At 37.3% G+C, this 27,594-nt stretch overlaps 2 protein-coding genes and 1 long non-coding RNA gene across 11 annotated transcripts in view; 1 reads left to right on the forward strand and 2 right to left on the reverse strand.

Moving 5' to 3' along the window:
* Positions 1-555, forward strand: part of CSRNP3 (cysteine and serine rich nuclear protein 3) — a 99,218-nt gene extending 98,663 nt beyond the window's left edge. For all 5 annotated transcript variants that reach the window (XM_072932195.1, XM_032749588.3, XM_072932196.1 and 2 more), the window contains one exon: positions 55-555. The gene's annotated coding sequence lies outside the window, so the exon portion shown is untranslated. The remainder of the gene's footprint in view (positions 1-54) is intronic.
* A 2,992-nt stretch (positions 556-3,547) lies between these two features.
* Positions 3,548-27,514, reverse strand: GALNT3 (polypeptide N-acetylgalactosaminyltransferase 3). Of its 5 annotated transcripts, none has more exons than XM_072932193.1 (11): positions 26,005-27,514; positions 14,834-15,428; positions 13,327-13,499; positions 12,042-12,191; positions 11,556-11,790; positions 10,698-10,815; positions 10,124-10,324; positions 8,910-9,041; positions 8,189-8,290; positions 5,458-5,610; positions 3,548-5,008 (listed from the first exon to the last, which is right to left on the reverse strand). In XM_072932193.1, the coding sequence occupies exons 2-11, from the start codon at positions 15,340-15,342 to the stop codon at positions 4,886-4,888; spliced, it is 1,896 nt and encodes a 631-aa protein (XP_072788294.1). In that variant the 5' UTR covers positions 15,343-15,428; positions 26,005-27,514; the 3' UTR covers positions 3,548-4,885. The 5 variants fall into 5 exon arrangements, with proteins under 5 accessions (XP_072788294.1, XP_072788292.1, XP_030134275.3 ...); XM_072932191.1 differs by having other exon boundaries at positions 23,469-27,514; XM_030278415.4 differs by lacking the exon at positions 26,005-27,514 and adding an exon at positions 23,317-23,462.
* LOC140684560 (uncharacterized) lies at positions 20,150-21,981 on the reverse strand. Its single transcript, XR_012056977.1, has 2 exons — positions 20,786-21,981; positions 20,150-20,691 (listed from the first exon to the last, which is right to left on the reverse strand). It is a non-coding gene; the product is annotated as an uncharacterized lncRNA (long non-coding RNA).
* Positions 27,515-27,594: the final 80 nt, after the last annotated feature.

The raw sequence follows: 27,594 nt of genomic DNA on the forward strand, positions 1-27,594 counted from the left end.
ATTACTAATTTCTGAGAAAAATAATTGTTATGTACTTAACATTTTCCATTACAGATGATCTTGCATTATGGAGGTCTCAACAGTTAAACAAGATATTTAATTGGACTGCTGCTTTTAAACTGTTTGAAGAAGCAAAGGGAAAGAATGTTCATCTTAAAATCTGTATATGGAAATAATTTTAAGCTTCATGAACTGCGCATTTCCTTAATTTCCTTTTTTTAAACAAGTTGTAACATCAAAGATGCCAAAGGGTAATATAAGCTACAATAATATTCAACAGAACCTAACCTAGATCTTATGTTGTAATAATTTATTCAAATTAACTGTATTCTTCTGTATTTATATTTTCGGTATTTATTATGAATGAGATGAAATTTGATGTATTTATTGTGGCTTATTACTGCAGTGTATATATTACAAAAATGAGCATTTTTAAGTCTTAACATTAGTTTTTTTGTTAATTAGTGGCACTTGTATCAGCTGTATTTTTATTATATATTGTACAATATATATTGTCCATTTGTTTGCAATGAAGTAAACCAGGTTTCTACGTTACATGCTGGCTGCCAGTGCATTGTGCGTCTCATTTCTGCTATGCAGTCACTGGAGAGCCTCTCTCAGCTGAGAGAGCTGGCATTAGTACTGCACCTCCTCCCTGACACCTGCAGAGCCTCCAAAGGCACTCTGTGCAATTTCAAGCATTTCTCCCATTCCTGATAGTCTGATAGAATAAGGAGAAGCAGTTTGTGTGGAATTTGTGTGTGTGTGTTCTTTTGTTTCTAAATATTTGTATGCCAATTAAATTAAATAAACAGAAATGCCTTCTTAGGTATATCCATTTGCCCTTTAATGATATTACTGCCTACAATTTTCTTTGGCCAGGAAAATACTGTACCTGATTCATCTGTACCTACAATTTTCATAATAAGGTAATGAAACAATGAAACAGCTGTTGGAATTAAATTTTGCAACAGCTCTCTCTGGTGGACAATTTGCAGTAATTGTATACATCAGATCATTTCAATGGCAACATTCAAAGACTACTGCTAAATTTCAGGACAACTGCTTATTTTGAATACTGATGATCAGCATAGCTTCATTAAGAAAATAACAATCTCTGCTACCTTTTTATTCTGATATTTGTTCAAACTGAGATGCACATTTATAAAAAGTAAGTTGTCCTTAAGTTTGCTTATATGAATTACGTATAGCTAAACTGTTTGTATTTTAAAAAACCTATAAAGATGAGCTGTTGTGCTCTAGATTATAAAAAAGTTCTCAGAGGAATTAAGGTATCACTTGGTAGTGGTCTGTTGGGACCATATTTGCTATTAGACTGCTTTTGGCATTGCCATGAACTGTGGCTAAAAGGGCTGCTCCAGGGCTTGCTAAGCCATACTGATAAAACATAGAACAACTTTCAACACTGGTTCTAATTGAAGATCCCAGGATGCCCACTCAGAAGCAGGAAGATTTAACACTTGTAAGTTGATCTCTTAATAGTACTCACATTATTCTATACTCACCCAAGAGTAAAGCAGCAGTTATTCCCAAGAGTGATTAAAAAAATCCTCAGGTATGGTGGGGCTGGCAAATTCCCACTGCAGCGAATGGTGTCATAACCAGGTGGAACCACAAAGCAACCAGTAGGGACCTGTTATTCACAGGCAGTAGTACCCAGAGCCACAGGCCCTGAAGTCCCAAAAGGTTTAGGACCTGCTTGATCCTGCTGGGAGCATGGCTTAACTGGCCTGGCCTGAAGTCCAGCCTTTTACAGCACTTGTGATTACTCCCAGGATGTGTAAGAGAGCAGAGTGAGATGGAGGTTAACACTGATGCCAGCTGCTCTAGTAACCTTCAGCAGTTTATACAATTGAGGTACCAATTTTTACATGCTGTGTAAAATAACTACTCACCTTTGTCCCCTTCCTAGGGGCAGAGAAGGACACTATAACATTACTGAAAGACTTCTGGCTTAAGAAAACCCCAAAGACATAAAAGAGCCAGAGAACCCCTCTGCAACACACTGCTTTTCTGCAAGCCTTTCTAATGATTAGAAACTATTAGCCACTATCAAGAGAAAATTATCAACAGCCAGAAGATGCTGCTTTTTTATTAGCTTAAAAAAAAAACATCCACATCCAACTTCCTAAACCTCTAGTCATATTTACAGATCTCTTATTGCTCTTTTAGTATTATATGATGCCTATATATGTACACACACACACAAATATTTGGAAGTGCAATAGTAACTGTGACCTAAAAGTTAATTTCACATCTTCAAACAGAACAGAAAAAAAAAAGTCACTTAAAATTTTCCTCTGCATATAGATCTGCTTCCCTCTTTTCTGGCAGGCTGTAGAGAGTCCAAGTAAGACTGAACTGCTGTACTATGTACTGCAAAATACAGACTAAGATGTCACAGTTTAAGGAATTATGATAGTTAACACACCATAAAAAAAAAATGTATTTTGTATTAGTGACCTATGTTAGACCAGAAAAGAAGTCTCAAAAAATGAAAGGAAAATCATTAAAAGACCATTTTAAAAGAACAGAATTAATTTCCCTTTCTATCTAGAACCAAATACAGAATATAATAACTAGGTGAATTGCTATACCTAATATCCGAAAAAAAAAAACAACCTACATATATTGCTATATCTGCAAAAAACCCAAAAAATATAAAGTGAGCTTCTCTAGCATTGCTTAGGAAGAGGTTCCTACTTCCAAGTGCAACAGAACACTTGCTTCCTTACAATTTAAATTCTACCCTGGTTTGAAATGGTAGTTCTTAAAAAAAAACTCAAACAAATGGCAAAAACCCAACTGATAATGAGTAGATAAATCACGTTTCTTATGTGCATATCCCAGAATGACAAGCTTCTAAGAGAAACAGGTTGCATGAAGAAATTATCCTTTAGTGATATTAAAAATAATGCATCTTCTGTTTAACGTGAACTGAGAACTAAAAGAACAAGTACTTTTAAACTGGTATGCTAAATACCTTGTCTTCTAGAACAGGTTCCTTGGAAACTTGAGTTTCCATTCCATACCCAAGGTTCAACACAACACAGCTGCTCTCTGTTGAATATGAATAGAGGATGGGAGATTACACAATTTTCTCACTGACCTGCATTGTATTTTTCCTCAACTCCCCCATTTTATCAAGTGCATGCATTGGCCTTCAAATATTGGTTTGATCTGCAAAAGTAATAATCCTTTGCATTCCATTACCAAATCAAAACATTTATCAGAGGACACAGGCAGATCTTGGTGCAGTATTGTTCTACACAACCTTGCAGTTTCAGTGGCATAAATAACCCTTCCTGGTACAGTCTTTTCAACAATTTCTGTTCGCTTTGTATCAAGTTCTTTTAAGTCATACAGCTTTAACTTCATGGGATGCTCTAAACAGGTGTCTCCAAAAGCCTTATAAAAGCTGAGACACAATTCAAAGGCATTACCAAGTCTGAAAAATAAATTAGCTTCTGGCAAGTTATCACTGGTCCTTGCTTTCCACTTTTTTGTCTTTTAGATGACTTATAAGTACTGAATTTTTCTTGCTTTTATTCAGAAACTGAATTCATTAGTCAGGTACCATTAAATTACTAACAGGCTCCTTCCCCACCACAAAGAAAAAAAGCCCACATCATCATCCATTCACCCACCAGACTTAAGTTAGCATTTATCTGTAATGATATTACTTAATCTAGGACAAAAGAACAGATTTATTATTAGTGTATTTTTGTCCTATTCAGCCTTTAATACCCACTCCTTCAAATTTATTCTCAGCTTTATATTTGATCATGCAGCCAAATACTTTTGTCTTCACTTTTTAAGTTTTAAAAAACTGATTATATATTTGATTATGCTATATTATTTTCTATAATTAGCAGAATAGTTAGGAATGCCAAGGTCTCACTCAGACTAATAAATCTGAGATCAGTCCTTTGCAAAAGGGGAAACAGAAACAAGAAAAAAATATTATTAGGTAAGTGTTGGCACAAGAAATTACATATGGATAACATTAGAAACCTGTGAGGTAAATATTACATAAATCACTAGACGGAAGGGACAGAAGTTTACTAGATACCATGTAATTTAAAAGCAGTAATGAACAGAATGCTTAAAAAATGTATGAATGTTAAGCAGCTCAGAAGCCTACTAAAATACAACTTTATAATAATTTTTTAAGTCAATGAAATAGAAAAAAACTATACAGGAAATTTTGGCTAAAACAAAAGATTAGTATCAAAAAAGCAGATTTTCCTTTAAAATAATCATAAATATGTATTTTAGTGAGAATTACTTTTTTCTTCTTCAAAACAACTGACTTTCTAGAAGCTGAGCACAGTATGGTATCCTATTTGGCTTTGACCTGATGGTCTAATTTTCCAAGTGAAGAAACTTAAGAAATATTAAGAAAGTCTCATTGAGTAAATTATTAAAAAAAATAAAGTCAGCCATTTGAGCATAAAACATACATATAAAGTGTATTGGGTTTTAGACAGTAGACAATAGTTTCTCATGACACTACAGAGAAAATGAGTCTTCGTCAGAAGTACTTACAGTATGTCAAAAAAACCCCATATATGGCCCCTAAGATAAGAGAACTAATAGGATCCATAAATCAGTGGTCAACATATAAAGTCTTATCATAGAAATATTGTAAACAAAATATAACCAGGATCCCAATTATCTTTGGTATACCAGACTCCCAGGGAATCTCTTATGACACATTTTATATCCAACTTCAGAGGGAAAAGAAACTGTTTAAACATTTTGCTTTTAAACTATCACATAAAAATCCAGTATATCTCTATGATCACAGTTCAGAATGGTTATTTTCTTTTAATAAAATGCTTCTGGCCTATAATATCATATCTTAATCGTTCTGGCCAAAGATCCATTTCTGAAAAGGGTCTGATGGATTACAGGATGCCAAACTTGGATGCTCTCCATTTCCTGTAAGGCACATATGTAGTGCTTCATTGTACAGAGTTTGATCCTAAAGTGAGGAAAAAAGGAGGAAAAGAAAAGTGAACCAACAATGAGCATGCTCGTTCCCCCACAGTTCTTCCCCCAAGCTGGTGCTAAAGCTCATACAGGTGGTGCAGAGGGGGCTAGAAAATATATAAGTAGTATGTAAGTGCCAACTTGCTTTGTTAGGAAACCTATTTTGTAAAATATTTTAAAAATACAAAACATCTGAACTGACTTCCAGGTAGATGTCTAGACAAACACACTAAAGGACTGTTTTTTTAAGTGACATTCTACTAGTGACATTGAGATTTGATCCGTAACTGAAACCTCCTGCTTTTCAGGTTTTCATTTTCCTGCTAAAAGGAAATTTACACATTTTTGGCTTCAGAGTTTTTGTTTTGTGGGCGCTTTTGCTTTTATTTAAAATCCAAAACTAACTAATAAAAATGCCATTTCACTGCACAGGATATGTACCTTCTGGTGCAGCCACTGCTCCTCCCCAACAGCAAAGGTTTTCTGGCCTTTGTAGGTGCACTCACGAAGCTGCACAGGTCCCTTGGAAGCATGCAGACAAAGCTCCTTCTGAATGTTATGGCGAATTTCGTGGTGTGCAGAATATTCAAAGTACTATTTAAATAATTTTTTAAAAAATTTGGTAAATAAACACAAAGAAAAGTATTAAACTAAATTAAGCCTTTCAAATTCCCATACACAAAATAATACATTTCTTATTAAAAACTTTGAGACTACAGAATAATTCCTCTGATTTTTAGCATAGACAGTTCAAAAGTGTTTACAAAACTAAAAGCAGTTTTCAGTAGTAATACAATACTAATTTATACTTGTATGTATAAATTGGAAATAAATTTTGCTGCATGTGTACTATGATGTAAAATTTTACTCCCCCACAGACCGTATATAATTCACGGAGACAAACTGAAGAGTAGAGATATTTTAAGATAAGAAATGCCAAAATTTAAGTTAACTAAAAATCTTTATTTAATTCTGTTGCTAGATTTTGGTTTTTCTTAGAACAACCAGAAAGAAGGGTTGTCACACAAAACAATGCTGATTGCTGTATGCCAACTTTTGCTGCTTGATCTAAACAATAAATGTGAACAATAGGATGCTGTTATATCCTCCTGTGAGGTAACCATTAGAAAATTATAAGCAGGTATTTTGTGAGCTCATTTTACCATGATTTCCTGACAGCAGAGTACTCCTAAGGTCACCTGTAAGCCTGACCCTAACAGGGATTTACTTCTAAAAGTTACAGACACAGCTGTTCTTTTGCCCCTTCAGCCCTAACCTAACATTAGGTCTCCTCCTTTTCTCCCACATTTACCAGCAGAGTCCCTAACATTACATCTCACTGCTACTGTTTCTTGCCTCTGGATGTCAGCCACCTTCATCATATCTTTCCTTTGAATATTAAGGCCAGGCTCAGTTACCCTTCTTGGCCTTCTGTTTTCCAGTGGTCAGCAATCACCTCCTCACTACCTTGGAAACAATGGGAACAGCACTGAGGAACAAACAGGCATCTCACTCTTAAGACTTTATGACCAAAATTAGTCCTCAAAACAGGTAGTGAAGGAGTGACCTGCTTAGTCATTTAGCTCTCAGACACAGTAATTTACTCTTCATCTGGTAAGATGACTTAATCTGTCCTGATTTATTTTTGGAACTTCGACATCTCTGCAAGCCCTAAAAATAATTACTTGAAAACTATGTTTAGAACTTTATTAATTTTGGATATTGAGATGGGTATGTTTCCAGCCTCCAATATTCTAAAAAGTAAGAATAATACACAACTGATGTACAGCTCTAAAAACTAGGTTCTCTTTTCTACTCCCATTTCCAATGTATAGACGAAGAAGACGGCATGGAAAATATTCAGCCTACACTGACAGTCTGGTAAAGAACAGAGGACAACTGACAGATCATTGTCTTAAGAAGGGTTAAGTAAGCACATATGCATCTCTTTAGCATTACCAGCAAAATCAGTTCTCTGAAGGCCAGCATTTAAAGGTATTCAGACTTATTTTGTAGCAGAAGGGAAAACAAAAAACATAACACTTGAAAGAACAGAATTTTAGTATAGCCCAAGATAACTTAAGAGAACAATAGAAGCATACAGCAGATCTCTTAATACAATGTCTTTCTACAGTGTTCCCAAATTAATGACTGTGACAATGTGAAAAGGCTAATAGCATTAATCCACAATCGAATAAAACCCCAAATTCAATCCTGTAAGAAGCTAACATAATAGGGTACTTCTTAATCTAGATAGCATGCCATGTCTCACAAAAAATTATTAGGAAGAACATATCACCTGACTAGGATTATATGTCTCAAGTTTCACAGTGCCATCAATGAATGTCTTTTAAGATTGAAAAAAAAAATTATGAACACCCTCCTCCGCATAAGATAACAATTATATTCTAATAAAAACTTTTAGACCTTTGCTGACCTTTAATTATTAAGGATCACTTTTAAGGGAAACAGAGAAGTGTGCATTTCTGGGCAGGGAAGGAGATGGTCCTTTTGTTAGTGTTACAGTAATGACAGAACGATTCAGAATCTGACATCTATTGCAAGTCATATTGTAGAAGGAACAGAGCACCATGGCTGCCTCCAAGAGCTATGGACCAAAGAGAGCTCCTCTTGAACAAATGGAATCATATTATTCACTTGCATTAGCCAGTACAGGATTGGCCACTGTGACCTCACACTGTGAGGCTGCAAGCGTGATAGGGAAGGTGGCTCAGGCCTGGACACTTGGTCTCCCGTTGGCCGGATCCCAACCAACATCTTCCTTGAGAGTGCGAGTCCTGGTGACAGAGAAAGAAGCAATAGGAGGAAGCATAAGGAAAGGAAGAATTAAGAAGACAACACTTACAAGACAGGAGTAAGGGTGGCATGAAAAGGTTTTGCACAGAAAAGAGAGGGCAAATGAAGCAGTGCAAGCGTCTCTGAAATCTGAATTTGTATACTGCAGTTAAGAGACACGACATGACATGAAGAGTGGTATGGAATTTTTCTTTTAAAATATATATTGGAATTAACTGTTAAAGAAAATAAAGGAAGGAAGAGAAGGAGAGAGAAATTGTGTATTAAAAATGAGTCAATTTCTCTAAAATTAAAGTTTTTATACGGTAAAGCTACAGCAGAAGAGAGACTAAAAATCAGGTATTAAATATTTTACCTGGTTTCCTCCGAGTCCATGACAAGAATACATAATCAATGGTTTGCCACCATGGTTATTTTCACCAACATCCAGACACATGCGGTTACCTATATTTTTTAACTAAAGAAAGGGTGTTGTCAGGATAAAAAAGCTCAGTGGAATGACAGAAACTCAAACCGTCTCAGTCATAGACAAAAGTCACCTTTAGTTTAACAACAATTACAGCTGTTCTTTCATTTTTACTTTCTACTATGCTCAAATCTAAAAATCCTGTTTCCTCAAGTAATCTTTTCCAACTAAAAGCCTAGTAACTAGAGTCACACATGGAGTTATTAGCCTGCTCTGTACAATGTTACTGTGATTCAAATCACAGTCTGAAGAGATACACATAAAATATTAAAAACAGGAGGAAGGGGAAGTTTTATTTGTAGATAGAAGCTAAAACCTCATGTTCACCTCAAGCTAAGACTATTACTTTTTTGTTTCTTTTAGCAATGCAATGTCTAAAGTTATTTGGCAAGGAAAAAGGCATCTGACATAAATTAAAAATGAAAATGACACAGCTATTGACAAAGCTATAAAAGGTAGGCAGAAGAGATTCTTTTTCCAGAGTTGTGACAGAAAACCCTAGAGCAGTTAAAGATGGCTAAAGTCTAAAAGCTATGGCTAAGGTAGCACAAGACATTAGCAAACTTCCTGGACTATGAAGACTATAGAAAGTAGTTAAAATTAAACTTACATATCCAGAAAACAAAGGATTCAGGTCTGGCACATATGCTTCTGGATAAACATTACTGAGGTACCAGGTAAAATTTTTACACTGCAGGCGCTGCCTTAAATCAATTCTTTTTGATATGTCTCCAAATGTTTTCTGTTAGAGGAAAGGAGGAAGGATGGAAGATAAATATATTAACATTCATTTTGCACATGTAAAGCTACGATATTTTGTGACATACTAGTTTTAAGGAAGTTTAACTAGTCTAACAAAGGAAGTTTTATGCTTCCTTTGTTGATTTTTTCTTGTTAATGCTGTACTACTACAGTTACTGCTGTGTTTCAGTGTCATAACACCACTGACATCCTGCCTGCAGCATTTCAAAGCACTTGCAAGAAAAATACATTGCAAGATGGAAACGACAGAAGTATCTTTAGTCCCAAGAAAGTTTTACCAGAGCGCCATGAAGTGGGAAAGTCCAAGTGAGACCATACTGATTACAGCTATAAAGCCAACTGATCTCACTAAAACTGTAAGCTGAAACAAACTGGATTAATTAAATAAATAGCCTAATATCCAGTACAATGTAGAATCTTTCAAACAAAATTCAGTTCTTTAGCTGCTGAACATACCGAGGAAATGTAATGCTTTCAGTGATACAACAGTCATAAAAATTTATCACATGAAGGAGGAAAACCAGCTTCTAAAAGAAAACTTAGAATTCTATGTGGGCAGAAAACTTACAAAATAAATAAGTCAACACTCAACCTCAGCTCCAAATATTTATTTACTTGAAAATAACTGACTTTTTAGGCAGAGACAGGATGGTTACCCATTATCAAGTAACTTTTATTCTGCTGCTAAATAACAACAAAAGCTGCTTTTTCAGTAAGAATATTAAGCAACTTTTCACTACAGAAAATAAGTTACTTTACATTGTCTACATCCATTAGTTTCTCTCATGTTCTTCTGTTAGTTACTGTACCTGTGCAATGCAAACAACCCAGGAGAATGTATGAAAATAAACACCAATAAAAAACCTCACCATACAAAATCGACATTCATCACCCAAACACTTAGTTTTTTTCATGTCTGTTGGGGCTACAGCATTAAGCAAATTAAACAGTCTTTTGATTAAAATATCTAGAATCCTCACATACTTTGTCAATAAATAACTTTTGCTCACCAAAACTTTCACCGCAGCAAGTGTGATTTCTAATACCACCACCACCACCTACTTGTTTCACAATTTTTGCTGCCTCTGTGTTTCTTCGGTAAAATATTTCTTTATATTCATCCATCCACACTTCTGCAAGGCGAACTTGATTACGTGTGATCACCTGAGTACCTTTTGGGAAAGTATGGGGACTCTTGCTGCGAAAGACATGGCCAACAACAGAGCAAGGCATGATCTCCAACTGTCCACCACATTGCCATACCTAATAATAACATTTAGTGTGTAAGTACACTGCAATTAGAATTCAGGGAGCGGAAAAAATTCAGTAATACTATTGTTTGCCAGAACACATCAAACCACTAGCAAGAGTATGTATATCAGGCATACCATTAGTGTATAATAATAGAAACCCTGGAAACACATTTCAAATAGCAACCCTAAAAACATTTATAAAAAAATTAAAATCAGTTTAGTGAGCATGTTTGTATTTTATTTCATAGGTAATTAGTAATTCAATTTTCCTTGTCCTAGTTGGCTGATTGAGCAGAAGAGTCAATATCTAATATTAATGTATTTTCAAGTTCCCTGTACACTGTCAGCATAGAGGCAATTGCTAATTAAGGAGCTAAACTTACTCTGAAAGACATTTCTATATTTTCACCTCCCCATATTTCCATTTCTTCATCATAGCTTCCAATGTATTCAAAGTAGTCTTTTGATATTGAAAAGAGACCTCCAGCAAAGGTAGGTGTTCTGCAAAAACAAAATTTTACTGAGAAAGACAGAACAGTTTTTTAAATATAGACGTGAAATCATGGTGCAACTGTTCTAGGAGTTTTCCGTGCACTTGTAAGTATTTCATTACAGTGATGCATATTCCTGGCATAGATAATACTTCTAGCACTTAAATATCTTCACATAGAGTCTCATTTGACAGTTTATTGCCATTTATTAAGAACTTGTTCAGACTAACAACTACTGGCATAAAAGAAAGCATCAGGAAAACAAACAAATTTTCTTTGTATGGAGGAAATCGATCACAAGTACAACTCCTACAGACCAGTAACCCATCTGTGGACAAAGCAGGTACAATTATCATCAAATGCACTACTGTATCAGCCTAGTATCTGGCTGCTCTGACCTTTTTTTTTTTTTTTGTCATTCTTTCAAGTAAAGTGAATGAAGAGACAGAATCATTGTACTGTCTCTGAAACTAACTGTGTATAATCCTTCTCTGCACCTCCCCTCTAGGAATATAGGCAATTCCTACTGTATGTAGAAGAACTTACACAGAGAAATTACTATCTTGATGAGGCTATATTTTTATGAAAGCTTTATAATGTGGTTCTTAAAGAAAGTATTACAAAAAACATCCAAGATGCTAAGATGTCTGATTATATTAATTGGAAGAACTCATTTAGTTACAAACTATCATTAATAAGATAAAGTCTGTGAAAACAGAAGGATTTAAATAGTATTCAAATTATGTTTACCTAATTGGATAGGTTTCATCCTTTCTTCTTTTATTCTCATGTTTAGGAAGAGACTCCCATCCAAATGACAAACTCCAGTCAAAATTACCTCTGTTGTGGCTATGCCCATAAGGAGATGGTTTACTGAATTCAAAGGTGTTGAGATCAATAGAAGCAATGTCAGGGCTTACAACAGCAACAGGATTCTCAGCTATTCTTGCCAATAATGGCTCTAACCAGCCATAAAAGCATTCACCTGCGGAGAAAATGGGAACACTGAATTTTTGCTTGGCTATAAAGTAGTATATAGGGTAAGTTTTAACATGTCCAGCAAGCCAATATGGACTATTTTTAAATAGCATTGCTAATTATACTTTCAATAATATGAAATAGCAATAGGAAATATTATATATTGCCAACATTTATAATTAATAAAAAATCTGCAACATTAAATTGAAGACAACAGCATTATAAACCAGACCTGACATATTTACAGGTTAAACTTACAATGAGCATCCAGGAAGGTGAGGGTCTCTCCTGTTGCTACTGAAGCTCCCAACAACCGTGCAGTGATCAGACCTTTTCTTTCCTTCTGACGGACAACTTTAACTATCTGAAACTGTTTCACATATTCATCTAGTTTATCATGCAGGTACTCTAGAAAGAGAAATCAGTATCAGGATATTCTGTGTATACACATGCCACTGCCCAAAATGTTACACTATTAAGTGAACAAGATAAACAACTCAGAATTACTCCAGAAATCATCTCAATGTCAAAGCCATAAAAATTCCTATCTGCTGAAGGTTATTTTTAGGGGCTGAGTATTTTGAGGGTAGGGGTGCAGGAAGAGGTGACCAGCAGAGATCAGGAGATGGAACATTAAAATAATTCTGAACAAGAAAGGACGTGCTAGTCCATCTCTGCTGCAGTATTAACCATTTGAATACCAATTCCATTTTCACAGCAAATGGATCTCCTGCTTACAATATTCGCAGAACATGCAAATTCTTTGTTTAATGATGGCACATTTACACAGTTTTCAAAGGTTACAGTATTTACAACCGCAACAGAAGCCATATAAAAAACTAATTAAATGTTCAGATTTTGAGAAAAAAATCAACATCTCTCATGAAACATATCACATCATGTTTTCTATTCTGACCATCATTAGTATTAAACTGTACTACTGAACATACTTCACATCCAAGTGTTTCAATATACTCAATACAGACTTGCAAAGGTTTTTGAACTTGCATTTGTGTTCACACTAAGTATATATCTAATTATTTTTGAGACTCAGCTAGACCGTTGAAGATTATTTTGCCATTAAATAATTTTGCTTTCTAATAAAGACACTACCCTTCATATTAATGAAATTTATTTGCATAAAGACAACCACTATGATAAAATACAAATTAATACAAGTCTGGGCCAGTTTATACTTGGATACTTTGTTCTACAAATTGCAATTGATTTGAAACACAAATAACAAAGCTACTTGTTATGCAAGTAGTTATGCAGGCAAATCAGCATCAGAACTGGAAAAAGTAGAATGGGGTTTAAAAACCTTTCAGAGCACAGGAATTTCATATTTGACTACTTTCTGGAAAAATAAGGTGGGAGAGGGATATTTTATATTTTAAAAAAGGGAAAGAAACAAAACCGCTTAGAAAACTGTTATATAGTCAATAGTGGTAAAGAGACATCCTCAGCTAATTTATCTGCAATCCTAACCTCTTCAATTAAAAAAAGCTCCAAAAACAGAAGCAAAAGCAGGAAGACTTCTTACCATCTACACTGGCATCATCCACCAAAATAATCTCTTTCAGCAGTATGGCGGGAGATGTGTACATCACGCTGTGGACAGTTCTGAGCAGAGTTGACCACGCTTCATTATGGAAAACAATGATAATGCTGGTGGTTGGCAATGGCGGGCAACGCTTAAATTTTTGCTCAATACATCTACAAATTAGAAAGTTTCAGGGGTTACAAAATAGACAATTTTTTACTCAAACTTTTAAACTTTTCTTTCTAGTACAAAACTTTATAACTATGCACATTAAATAGTTCTGCTTTTCTGCTTTCAATCCTAGCTTTGGAGTGCAAAAGTAGGTACTTCAACTAGAGCAGCTGATTAGAATATTTTTTAAAGTATCATGACTAAGAATTGAACAACTTAGTTTTGCCTCTGTCTCACACACATTTGAGTAAATTTCATACAATACCCAGGCCTTCCTCAGGAAAAAAAGTTATCTTATTGAGAGCAGCACATACTGACTGAGCTAACTCAAAAATTATCATTACTGCTGAACCCTAAGTATACAAAGAAGAATATTTATTCGAAAAATACAGAGGTTGCAAGGAAAAATATAACCTAATTCAAATTTCAAAGCTTTTTAGAAATGCTATGTAAGCCTTAGGGCAGCATGTCCCCATTCAATAGATACAATTTTAATCCCACAGTTTTTCAAGACTGACATATCCTAAACATAACTTTAGATCCAGTGGCAAGTCAAGATGACAATGCTGTATACATCAGTTGCACACTTAATGTTTATGGCCTGTCAACTTTAGGGCCTGGAGGACACCCCAAGAATAACCCCAGTCATTGCCCCACAGAATACACAAGCAAAGCCTCCCCAGTTATGCTCTAGGAGAGGTTATGGTGAGCTGCACCGTGTGTATCAGCAGCAGCTCAGTAAGTTATGCCACTTTTGACACAGATGGCTGACAACATTTCATCTCACACGGACAGAGACTGCTCATAACTAAAACACACTCTCCCCAAGTCATAGAGTCTACATTTTAAAAATTCTTCAGTATGACAAGATTGCTGCTGAGATCTTCCATTCCTTGTTCAACGGTTTACAAATACAAATTTATTAAATTATGCCTACATTCCAAATGTATTAAATTAAATGATGTAGTTTTATTAAAACTGAATGCTAAAAAAAAGTGAGGGGTGGTGTTTTAATTGGAAAAATATTGAAACCACATTTTTAGTCTTATTCTAAGTAAAACTAAGCAGGCTTCCTGAAATTATTCAGAAATTTTAGCCTTAAAGGCAAAGTCAGAACACCTTATTTAAATACGGTTACTTTGAATTCAAAAGCATGAAGAAGTGAGCTTTTCTAAACATTCTTTGCTTTGGCACTGTGGATCACTATGTACAGCCAATCATTATGTATAGCTAGGAGACTTTCCTAAACTATCACCTACTGCTGAACTCAAATCACCTTGCAGGCTGGATTTCTGAGAAGTTTTTCTACTATCAGGATGTACACATTTCAACTTACTCAGGAGGTCGAGTGTCTGGTCCAAGATCTCGGTGTAAAGAAATCCTATCACTTGCAAATGCATTAAAACAGTGTTTCTCTTCTCCAGCCTGTTTTTCTTTCTGCTCTTCTGAATTTAAGTTGATGGTTTTAAATGCTTTGCCAGAAGCTCCAGGAGCGTTAGGATCTTGAAGGGGCCGATCTAGAAAGGGTTTCAGTTCCACTGGAGTATAGTGCCCGGGCAAACAGTGTCTCTCTCCAGGAACCTTAGTTTGCCTAATGGGTGCTTTTATCTGCATTTTTGGCTTTGCACCTTTGATATTGTTCATAGCATTTAACACAAGACCTAATACATGACTTTTCTTTCCAACAACTGGCTCAATCCCTGCTTCATCCTTAAAATCTTGAACACCCACTTCTCTTTGTAATAAAAATAAAAATACCAGAAAGACAAACACAATAATGCTAAACTTCCAAAGTTTCCAATGAAAAAATGTCTTAAATAATTTAGGTGCCTTTTTCAAGGCCATTCTAGTTTTAAAAATTTTCACACAACAGAAGTTTCTGTGAGTGTTGTTCTTCAAATATGTCACAGCATTTCTTGAAATTATAACACCTGTAAATTAAAACAAATAGTATTAATTTAGACATCTAGTATATTCAACTATGTAAAGCCATAAGAAATTAATGGAAAGGAATTAATTCTCAGCTCCCAAAAGTCAAATATTATGCATTCTACATCACTTAAAGATTCATCAAACCTATATATAAGATACCCAAAATGCCCTTTCCCTGCTTTTTGCTTTGGGTTTTATTTGTTGAATACACTTCATATAGAAGAACACAGAAATCAGGCATACCATCAAAAAAACCCAACATTTTTACACAGTGCCACTACTTCAAGTTTATTTTCTTCCAAGTAATTTGTTTAAAATTAGAATAAAGTCTTATAGAAGCAGGGAATTTTAATTAAATGATGGGTTTGAAGAAAAACATGTGGCATCAATATATTAGTTCAAGCTGCATGTCAGAAAGAGTCATGTGGAAAGTGAACTAAAAGATAGGAAAGACTTTTCAATCAACTTATTTCAACAATTTTCAAGTTTCTGCCATTATTTTTTTCACAGACAGGTAATTATTCACTTGCTTTAAAAGATGAAACTATGAAAGACATTTGAGGACTACCAAAATCCAAGTGATTTGCATTAAATTCTATCTGCCAAACTGGCAGTTTACAAGGGGATACATTCTGCCACCAGCCTGAATAGCTCGAATAGCTATTCAGGGAATAGCTTCATTTTTTGTCTAAATTGCATGTATGTGAATCAAGAAGAGAAATAAACAGCATCCAGCTAAAAAACACAGTTAGTTGCCACTTGTAAACTACTGACCACAAAATTTCAAGAACTACTTTTGTGGTGTGTTTTTCTTTAATTTGATATTTGTTCTGTGTATGTTCAAACCCCCCCCCCCATCCCTAATCTCCTCCCTTTCCCAGTTGTCAATCTTCCCAAACTCTTCTCTAACCCCCTCCTTTCCAAGTTGTCAATCCTCCCTTTCCCTGCCCCTTTCCCCAGAACATTCCCCGTCACTCCTCCCAGCCTCCTCCCCTGCTTCCAGAGCTTTCCCTGTCTATTCAGTGAGGCTCAACACCCTATTGGTTATGTTGTGTTACTCCACTCCCCTGTTTCCCCCGATAGGTTTGTGCTGTTAGTCCCTCCTTAGACTCCTCCCCAGTCCCACCCTCATTGGTTGCTGTTCCTATACCCCGCCTCTTGAGTTCCTGTATAAAACCTTTGTTTGCCCTCCCCAGAGGGTCTTGGGGCTCACTGAATAAAACTATTCTGCTCGCCCTCAAGTCCAGTGTCGTCTCTGTCTGTCCTGTTACAACACGTTACAACAAACTACTTTTCTATTTATTCCTCTGAAATACAAGTAGGTCTTAACTGGAGTAATATATACTCAGGAAGAGATAAAAGTCAGAGAAAACAAACTCTTTTACCTGCTTTTCTTCAAGAATCTGCATGAGAAACTAAGCATCTGGATTTCTTCATGTTACACTGTTTTTCAAAATTTATGTCAGCTTAATAAACCCTTACATTCAAATGACAGTGTTTTTACCATAGAGTTATTGTTAAAAGAATGCAGAGGGGAAGCATATTAGATCATACTAAAAGGTACCAAAAATATGCTTCTCAACTCATAAAATTTCAAAAAAACCAAACCAAACAAACCAGCCCACTTCTGTGTCACATACTATTTTCCCATTTTTCCTTACTGCTGAAACATTTGAACTACAATACGTATACCTTTATATGGAACACTACAAATAAAAACCTTCTTCCCTGAAATGATTGCAACCAAATTACCAAACTGCCAGATTGAAGCAGTTTGCTTTCTCACAATGCCTGGTGGGTTGACCTTGACTGGCTGCCAGACACCAACCCAACCACCCTCTTGCTTTCCATCCTCAGCATGACAGTTGGTCAAAATAAGATGTAAAATCACATGGGTTGAGCTAAGGACACTGTGATCACTTACCAGTTACTGTCACAGGGAAAACAGACTTGTAATGATGAATTTGAATTTATTGCCAATTAAAAATAGAGTAGGATGGTGAGAAACAAAGGCTCAAACTACCTCCCCTGGCTCAGCTTCACTCCTTCACTCCCAATTCTTCTCTCTTCTTTCTGCCTAGTGGTGCAGAAGGAATCAATAATAAGAGCTGTGGTTAGCTTTTAAGACTTTAGCACTCCTTCCTCTGCACACTTTTCCCCTGCTCCAGCACAGGTTCTCTCCTTGCAGTACAGTACTTCAGCATAAACTGCTCCAGCATGGACCATCCATGGGTCACAGTTCCTGCCAGGATCTTGCTCCTGCATGGCTCTCCATAGGCTGCCGCTGCAGAGTGGATACCTCCTCTGGGGTGGTCCTCTCATGGGCTACACAGAAATTCTTCACTACAGTCTTCTCCATGAGCTGCAGGGGGAATATCTGCTCCAGCGCCTGGAATATTTCCTCCCCTTCTTCTTCACTGACCTCGGGTTCTGCAGAGTTTCACATTTTTCTCACTCCTCTTTCTCACAGCTGCTGTGCAGTATTTTTGACCCTTTCTTAAATACCTCATCACAGAGGCACCACCTGCTACACTGGGTGGCTCAGCTTTGGCCAACAGTGGGTCTATTCTACAGCTGGCTGGAACCAGCTGTGCTCAGCCCAGGATGAGACTGGAGGTGGGGGGGCAGCCCCAAGTCTCTCAGCACAGAGGCCACCTGTGCACTCATCCTCACCTCCTAACCGTGCCATACACAACGTAAAACACCAACTGTATGTACAGATCAGCAGCCAGCATTGCAGGGACTAACAGTCTCTGCAGGTTGCTAACCAGCAATGATTTCCTACCACCATCAAAAAGAAAAATCACATTACTGTTTCAACAGTGCACCATGCACAAGCACATAAGATACTAGCAATCCTAAAGCTTAGAAATCAATAAGCAACATAAATACATCTTCCTCAACTGGAAAAAAAAATCCTAATATATACACCTCTATCTATACATTTGAAATACATAATGTCATAAGAGGCATTAGAAACAAGAGAGATGTGGAGCATGCTGCCGCAACACTTACAGGAAATGTGTCTGTCCCTAGAAAAGAACCTTCCCTGGAGTTAGGTGGGTTGTGGAAAACAGCAACACAACTTAACCCTTTCAGTGTGGATTAGTACACTCTACCAGCATGCCAAGCACAGGAACAAGTGCAAGTGATGTTTTTTTAAGAAAGGATCAAGTGACAGTTTTGGAGTATTATGTGCAGCAAACACCAGGTGGACAGAGGCTTGACTGCCACAAGCATACAGCAAAACCTTTTGATATAGACAAATGCTGAGTGTAGCTTTGTTGACAAAATATCTGATAGGGATATTGCTTACAATAAGAGAAGAGCTCTTTGTTACACAAAAGAGTAGCAGTTTCCAGAACAGAAGCTGTGTTGTCCACAGAACTTTTGCTATGAAAGCTGTATTTTACTGAGCGTTTTTACCAGGATAATTTTGTAGTCAGAAATACAATCTTCATTCCCCACAAATGCCTCTCACATTTTCATGACATAGCAATGTGTCAGCAAACACAGACCAAGCTACTATTCAATCCTCCAGGACATGATGAAGAAGTATGTGGCATGATTAAACTCCCTGGGGTGACTGTTCAGCAAAGCGTTTAATCTTCTATTCATTAGTGTTATTTTCACTAATAGTAGTCTGGATTCTTACAGTGCTTTCAAATAACTAGCCCTAAACATCTGTAGTTGGAATTTTTTTTTTTAAGAAAATAACCAGAAAACTAAAATGTACTACTAAATTCTTCTAAAAGTGCCAAAAAGCAGCTGCCACACTACTTCAAACCACATCACATGGGCAGTGTGAGAATTCAATGCAGCCTGTGTTACATTATGCCACCCACTGGTTCTGATGTCAGACTGTCTGCAAAAACTCTTACAAGAAAGCCTTGCTAATGTAGCCAACAAGTAGAAAACTGAATTTTTTATTAGCTTGATCTAAACAACGCTGTTGAGAATAATATTGTATAGAAAAGTGAAGATATCATTAACCCAAATCAGCAGAAATTCTTTCCAAACATGTGAGACAAAATTCATTTGGGTTAGTATCAACAATATACTTGACCTCAATTTTTTAAAAATAAGTATTTTAAAAACTACTTTTCTTCAATCCAAATATTAAACAGGTTTCAAATGTTTCCTGACGATATTGCTTATAGAACATAAAAAAAATCAAAAAGAATAAGTAAAAATACTAAAACCAAAAATCCTAAAAATGGGAAAAATAGGGAAAAAATGGATCAGAATTATTCTAATCAAAACCATTTAACTACATAACTTGGTTTCAACTTGATATAATTCTTCTATAATTCAAGAAGCACAGTCTCATAGAAAGTTTGTCTATTTCTCCTTGTTATCAAAGCATACAATCTCTTCCTCAAACCTTAGAGTCCCCTTAATCAGAAGGTGGGTGTGAATAAAAACACTAAGCAAATACTTGAGGGAAAAAAAACAAAGAAACCAAACAATGATGATCAACTTCTCTCACCAAATTAGCAAAAGTCTGACAAAGATATTCAGGATATTTTAACTATAAGAAGTGCTACTTCTACTACTAGCATTTCTGAATCTAAAATTCTAAACAGGGTTTTTTTGTTTTCTTTGCACGAGTATCAATGTAGGTGCTACTAAAACATTAGTTACTGAAATGATCAGTTTGGTAAATGATATTTTCATCTTCTACCACCATGAAAATTGATGCTTTTTTCTATTGGCGAATTAAAAAAAAAAAAAAAAATCACTGAACAAAACTATTTGCACTTCCTAGAAGTTCATCTGAGAGGAACATCCAATCACATAAGTACCTTTGCTGACAGACTAAGAAACATCCAGTTCAGAGTGAGCCCCTCATAAAGGTCCAGCTTTATATGGAATATGAAGATTCTTCATAGAATAAAAACCACTCAAAAGCACTTCAGAAATTTGGGATAATTAAACAAGTTGCTTAAGTATAGCAAACTATGCTACTGTTTACAAGAATGTTAGCTCATGATTTAAATAAAGGAACAAATGATAAAATGAAATGTACAGAAGTTAAAGACTAAGGACATGAAAATGAGAAACAGATGTTTAGTTCTATCTCCACACTTGCTTATCTGTTTCAGTCAGTTCCTACTGAATGCACTCCTAAATAGGGTACACATACCTAAAAGAAACAGAAATTCACAAACCCCAGGTGCTGCTCCTCCGGGTACATTCTTTGAAGCTCAGCCAGTTAAAAAAAGTTGTTAGAGGAATTCTGCATGTGTTCAATTCCTAAACCTTCATTTTAGAAACATTAAGAGCACAGGTTATTCTAGCGAATACTGGATGTAACCTGCCTCACCAATTATGCCAGAGGAAGGAGAAGCTGTACCTTCTGGAGGAGCTCACTGAAGAAGCTGAAAAGGTTCTGAGCGATAGCAGCACAGCACAGCTTGCTGAAACAAACCTGGTCAAGTATCTCCTTCAGCAGTTTCATTTAGATTAAAAAAAAAAAAATACATGAGGAAAAACCCCAAACAAACCATCACCAAACCTCCTCCTATATATTCTAAAGGAAGTTGTCAAATTCAAACTTTCACATGCTCTTTCAAAATTAGCATTACTACCATTTTTCTACAGCCAAGCACTACATGTGATAGGCAGAGATAAGCCCTTTGACAGTTGATAGCACAGTAAAAATACACAGTACCCATATATTATAAAAATATTTATGGTTTATTTTTACAGACCTTGAACATGTAAATGACACACACTTACCTCAAATTTAAATTTCACTCAACTCTGTATTCTCCTTTTTTTTTTTTTTTTTGGTCAAATTGTTCTGGGCTTCCATTAAAATTATTTTAGACTGTCCCTGAAAATGCCATGATGAAAAATGAGCATGATAGCAGCTGTAAAGTGCTGTTTTAACTCAGAAGAATTAGTGTCTTGTTTTCATTTAAGAACCAGAAGATAATGTCTGGACCATACTAGATGACTTTAGTTTGTTTTCCTGACTGTAGCAACATTTCTAAGATAACAAAAACATCCAAGTATCAACTGCAGGTCTTAAAAATCACAGTTTTCTAACTGGCCTTAAACTTTTGTTTAAGTGATAAGCGTAAAGCAAAGAAAGTCTCATGGGAGATTTACTGAGATTTACTGGGTTAGTGACTGCTAAACTAATCTTTGTTGGAAGCTCCATTAGCCGTCTTCACTTTCCTGCTCTCCCCATTTCAGTGTCTCTTTTCCAGATACATTTCACTGCTGAATAATGTTAGTCCACTGTAGTTAGTCACTGATACTAAAATTTAATTGCTAAATCACTGTCAGTGATTTTGTGATGTGATTCTCTGTAAGCAGAACTATTTCCTATGGCACATGATCTCAGTGAGATTTTCTTAGGGAAAATCAGACAATAGTAAGACAGTGAGTGAACAGACCAATGACTGAAAAAGATCTAGCACTTTATAGTTTAGAAACATGAGGCACTTTCAGATCTTGTAGAAGACAGGCACAACAATGAACAGATTAGGATGAGAAACTTGTAAATGTTGGCAGGCAACTGATCAGCATTTCATACCATGAACATATTTTTCCACATTGATTCCAAAAGAGGGAAAACCTTGGAGTAGGTAACAGCTCTTCAAACAGGTGAACCAGGCAGCAGACTTAGCAAAGCAAAAAAAAAAAATTATCTCAAAGCAACACAGTGTGTCACGCAGACCCACAGACACTGGCGAAATGTCACTGAGAGGGGAATTATACCTTGTTCCTATTTTGACAAAGCTCAAGATATCCGGGCTGCTTCTCGTATTATCCCACCCAAAAAAAGGGATGAGTTAAGTGACAGTAGCAGTTATGAGGAGGAAACTGGTCTTCTGCTCCTTCCCACAGTGCACCAAAAACAGCAGTTCAGGCTCTCCCTAACTTAAATTTTACTTTGCTCTGTTATTGAGAAGCCTCAAGATGACAGTGGCAGATGCCAAACTGACCAGGCCATTGAGCAAACCTGGCTAAAAAAGGAACAAACCCTCTAAGTTCGCTGCTTTGTCTCTAAGTCTGGCACCTCAGCAGCGTACCACTGCCTTTAGTCAAGGCTGAATTGATCAACATAATTGATAATCTTTTAAACAAAGGAGGTCTTTTCATTACAGAAGACTAAAATATCAAATACTACTGAGATACATACATATTTGTATTTCCAGTAAGATTTTTTTATTTAACCAAGTAAAATTTTTGTTAATAAATTCTTCTTTGTAAAGGAGTATTTTACACAAGGTTAAAAAACATTTAAAAATCCATGACACTGAGGTTATTAAATTTAAAGTACACTTCTGTGGGTTTCCAAACCTAAGCAAACATTGTGTGTTGTCACCTGCTGTGCAGAAGACTAACTGCCGGAGGCGAGAGACAATGCGGGAACTCTTTAAAAGCTCTCTGAGCAGGATGAAATACACCAGAGTTACCCGGCAATGTACACAGCTGGAATCACCCTGCCGCCCGAATCAATGCGGTACTGTGGGCAAACCCTTGGGCGGGATCCGTACGTGGCGGAGACACCTCCCTCGGTCAATACCGTGGGTTTGGACAGTGCATCCGGCCGGGCTCCGGGCAGCCCGGGCCCCTCGCCCATCGCGCTTCCCCCGGCGCGGAGCCCACAGCGCTGGGCTGGCCCGGCCCGGGCAGGCCCCTGGGGCCGGCGGCCTCGCCGGGAGCCGCGGGCGCGCCAAGGGGCGGCGGAGGGGCAGCCCCGGCCCCGCGGCCCCCGGGGCTGCCCCTCACGGCTCACGGCTCCCGCCCGCCCGCCGAGCCCCGCCGGGCGCGCTCTCAGGGCTGCGGCGAGCGGAGGAGAAGCGGCACCGGCCGCTGCCCGGCCGCAGCCCTTGGAGAGGCCACGGAGGAGCGGGTTCCCCTACTCACCTCGTCCGGCGGGAGGACGGCGGAGGCGCAGCCGAGCGAGCGGCACCGCAGCCCCGGGAGGCCGGAGCCGGGCGGGCTCTGCGGCTTCCGCCCCGCGCCCGCCAGGTGCGCGCGGCCGGCCCCGCGCCTGCGCCCGCGCGCCCCGCCCTCACCTGGCGCCCAGGTGCGCGAGGCGGCCCCGGCGGCGGCTGCGCCCATCCCGGTGCCGGTGCCGGTGCCGCCCCGCACCGCGCACCGCCCAGCCCCGAGTGCGGGGCTCGCCTCAACCGCCCGAGCCTACCGTCGGCAAGATGGGGCTGACCAAGCACTCCCAGTGCTGGGAAACAAACACAAAATCCCTCCGAGGGTGAGATCAGACTGGGAGAAGAGCTCCCACACTGAGCGATCTCTCTCTCTCTCTCTTCACAATGGAGTTTCCCACAGAGATAGGTACAATATCACTTTTCTGCAGAAGCATGGTTCGATGTGGAGGAGAAAAAACCCAAAGTAATATTTGCACTCCCATAACAGAGTGTAGAGTCTCCCCTTCTTTGTACACTCAATAGCAGCATAATCACCATCACAGCACTTCAAAACTTCTTTCTTTGAGCTGCTGAACCGCAGGTATCTAAACGTGCTCAGCAAGTAAAAGGGGAGCAGGTAGTAGTTGTACTGATTTGTGTCACAGCAGTGCCAAAAATGGTGATGCCAGCTCTTTTAGGAATTAATATTGCCCAAGAAGACTTAATATAGATTCAGACTTGAATCTCTCACAATTCACAGGTTCCGTTATTTCTAGGATGTTAAAACCCTTCCTTACGACTTCGACAGCTGATGCCTAAACTGTGCTAAGCACTACAGCACCTGAGACAGGCATAGCCAGTGTTCAACTTTCGTAGCACAGAATTCAAGTAAGGCAAATTTCTAGAGTGAACTTTTAAAAATCTGCTGTTGCCCAAAATAAAGCCTTCATCAACATACTGACTCCTTAAAAAACCCAAAACCCCCAACCATCAAGAATAGTATCAAAGAAAACCCCACCTCAGAACAAGACTTAGACCATTCACACAGCTTCTCTTTTAGCAAGCACCATGTCATATAATTAGCAACAACTTTTAGCAGAGACAGAATCAAGAGATTTTTGCAGTAATGGTCCAATTCTCAACAGTTTATGGCAGGTCAATGTTGCAAAAACCCAGGAGTTCTAATTTCATTGCAAGATGAAGCAAGAAGTAAAACCACAGAGAAAATGAAGCTAGATAGTAAAACCACTGTTAAATTCTTTGAAAAGTGGCATAGTCATAAGCTGATGGAGAAGTATTTGCTAGTTAAAAACTTTCTTATTTTCCTGCTTTTCCCCCATTCAGCCCTGTATATGGAACACATTAATGAGTTCTTTATCATCAGCTTCTGAAGATCCAGAATCCACTGCCACTGAGACTTTGCTGAAATGTCACTTTTCAAAGAAAATCTTCAGCAAATTGTCTAACATTATAAGCTCTGTTTAAAGTATGCTTATAAAACTACTCACTCATTTAATGAATAAGATTATTCATAAAATAAAATAAAACTACTACATTATTTAATGAAGAACAATATTAAATTCTAGGTTACTAAACTAGACCTGCCTGATTTTATCAAGTCTATAGCCTTTCTAAAAATTGTTGTAGCCATATTTGAGAAATCATTTGCAATAGTCAAACCTAGCCCGAAATGGGCTTCAAATTCTTCAGATTCTTTCCACTCTATTTTTGTTAAGACTCTTACTAGTTTAGTTATTTTTAGCTATTTATACTAATTATTTTTGCCAAATGATACTTTCTTGACCATCTTTTTAGCATTCTACAAATAAAAAAAAAATAATAATATTCTACAAATAAAAAAACTATTTTCTGGATGCAAATGAAACCAGAAAATAGTATTTAGCACAGTGTTACCAAAAATCATTTAATCTCCTCTGAAAGATATTCTAGGTATTCTGTACCTGCAGATGAAAAGGGGGACAAGAGAGAAGAGACACCTATGGCTTATGTTGCTATAGCTACAAGATGCTTAGATTTTCAGTTCCAGTGAATGAATCAATAGAAAACACAGCTTCACTCTCCTTTTTTATTCATCAAAGGCAAAACTGGAAGATGGGTTGCTAAGCAACATCACACTGAAGAGTGCAGGGCTTTGAAATTAGCATTACTGACTCCCCTCCATCCCAGAAGTCTGTTCCATTCAAACCCATTTATTAAGGAGCCCCACCAAACTACCAGAACATGCATTTTTTAATTAAGAAACAGTAAAAGCAGAGAGGTATGACATCAAACCTTTTCTTCTGCAGAAAAAATAAAAAAGAAAAGTAAAAAGAAAATAAGCACAGGAAAACTTAAATTGGCTTATATAAACCAAAAGGGATATAGAAAGGACATATATTTCTACTGAGAATATTACATTAAAGCAAGATTTTTTCTGACTACTTAGAGCCTTTTTTAAAAAACTGAAATCCAAAGACATGTCTCATTTGTACTCCTATTTTAAAGGCCTCATACATAAAAAGACCAGTGCCTAGATGGCTGACAAGGAACTCAGAAATCTTACCTGCATGGCGTATACATAAAACCCCACCAAAAGTCAGCCACAGAAAGCCTGAAGTCTCGGCTCAATTTCTATCACCCAGTTACTTTATCTTCCCATTGTCACGACTTATTCTATCACACCCACCTTATGAAAGGCTAATGTCCATCTTATGAGAAAAGCAAGTCAGATGAAGGTGTCTTGACGTTTCTGAAGACATCTTGCACCTGTTTTTATTCTGAAGTTCAGCTAAATATTATTCCTGTGCTATCCAGGAAGTAACAACACATTGATCCTTCATGAATAAGGCTGTGTACAAAGAAATGTTGTTTTACTAGAAGCTGCCTCAATAAGTACTTATTAATAGTGAAAAAACCCCAACAAGCATAGTTTAAGAATTTATAGCCTACTGACCCCCCAGCCCACCTGTCAGAGATCCCCCATCCTCAGCATTCTCCAGATTTTTCCATATTCCTCATTCCAGTCCCATACCATCAATTTTTTCCTACTCTACTAAATCTTCTTTCTCTGAGCTCTGTCATGCTGCAAAACTTACACGCAAGAAACAGGGGGCTTGCATTGTGCCTGGTACAGTCACGTACAACTGACTGACAGTGCTCAAATAGAAGGGACAAAGCCACACCATGAGTTTCAAGGACCCCTAGGGAAGAAGAGGCCACTTTCTTGATTCTCTTCTCCATTATAATATCCACACAAATCTTGCAGCTGAACAGCTCCAAATCTTTGGAGCTGAACAACAGCTCCAAAGTTACTGGAATGCAGGACCTAGCAACCACCAGCAGGCAGCATCACTGTCAAAGTGATGCACCTCAATGTATTCAGAAAACAAGGCTAAAAATTCCCCAATATACAGCACCCAGTTACTGATAAGCAAGATTAGATACAACAGCAAACAGGCTCCCTTTGGTAGCCTTAACACTGAGTTGTCCTAAAAAGAAATCCAAAAGTCAAACTAAAGTGACTCTAAAAAACTTCAACAGGAAAAACTCAAAACTCAAAATTGCTTATAAAATATATAAACTTAATCACTACCATTAAGAATTCTCTTCTCATGCCAAAACATTACTTTTCTAGTAAGACACATGCAACATCGAGTGCTGTTTGAAAACCAAATACAACAGTGCAACAGGGTTTTTTCAAAAATTCTGCATGAGTGAAAAGAAACCTGACCTTTCTCCTTCCTTTCACTCATTCATGACATGCTACTGCTCCCTTAAAGATTCACAGGTGTATTCGGTATGTGAGACAAGATGTAATAAAGGTTATTTCCCTAAAAATATGGTTATACAGATCAAACAAAATGAGTGCCAACTTCTGCATATGACTATTTTGCCTAACATACAGTGTTGAAAGACCATGCACTATAAATTAAGAACAATTCTCTTCATGGAAATCTGACAGGTGGATAATAGCATGAGCAGAAAGTAAATTCTGTATAAGAGCTGCAGAGTCTATGAAAGTTTTTACTCAGTATTTATATAGGAGCTAAATTTTAACTGTTGTATTTTCATTTAAAAATGTAAATTTAATTGAGAACAATGCACATAGCTGTTTGTTTTCAGGATTTTTTAAAAAGTAAAGCATGTTTTAATATATGTAGAAATAAAACTCCCTCATAATTTAGAAATGCACCTGTATGAATAAAGATTACACTGTAATTATGAAGTAGTGATTTACATGAACTAAAATCCCGCATCTTTACAATGCACATCCAGT

This window comes from Taeniopygia guttata, chromosome 7, assembly GCF_048771995.1.
Source record: "Taeniopygia guttata chromosome 7, bTaeGut7.mat, whole genome shotgun sequence".
Taxonomy (NCBI): Eukaryota; Metazoa; Chordata; class Aves; order Passeriformes; family Estrildidae; genus Taeniopygia; species Taeniopygia guttata.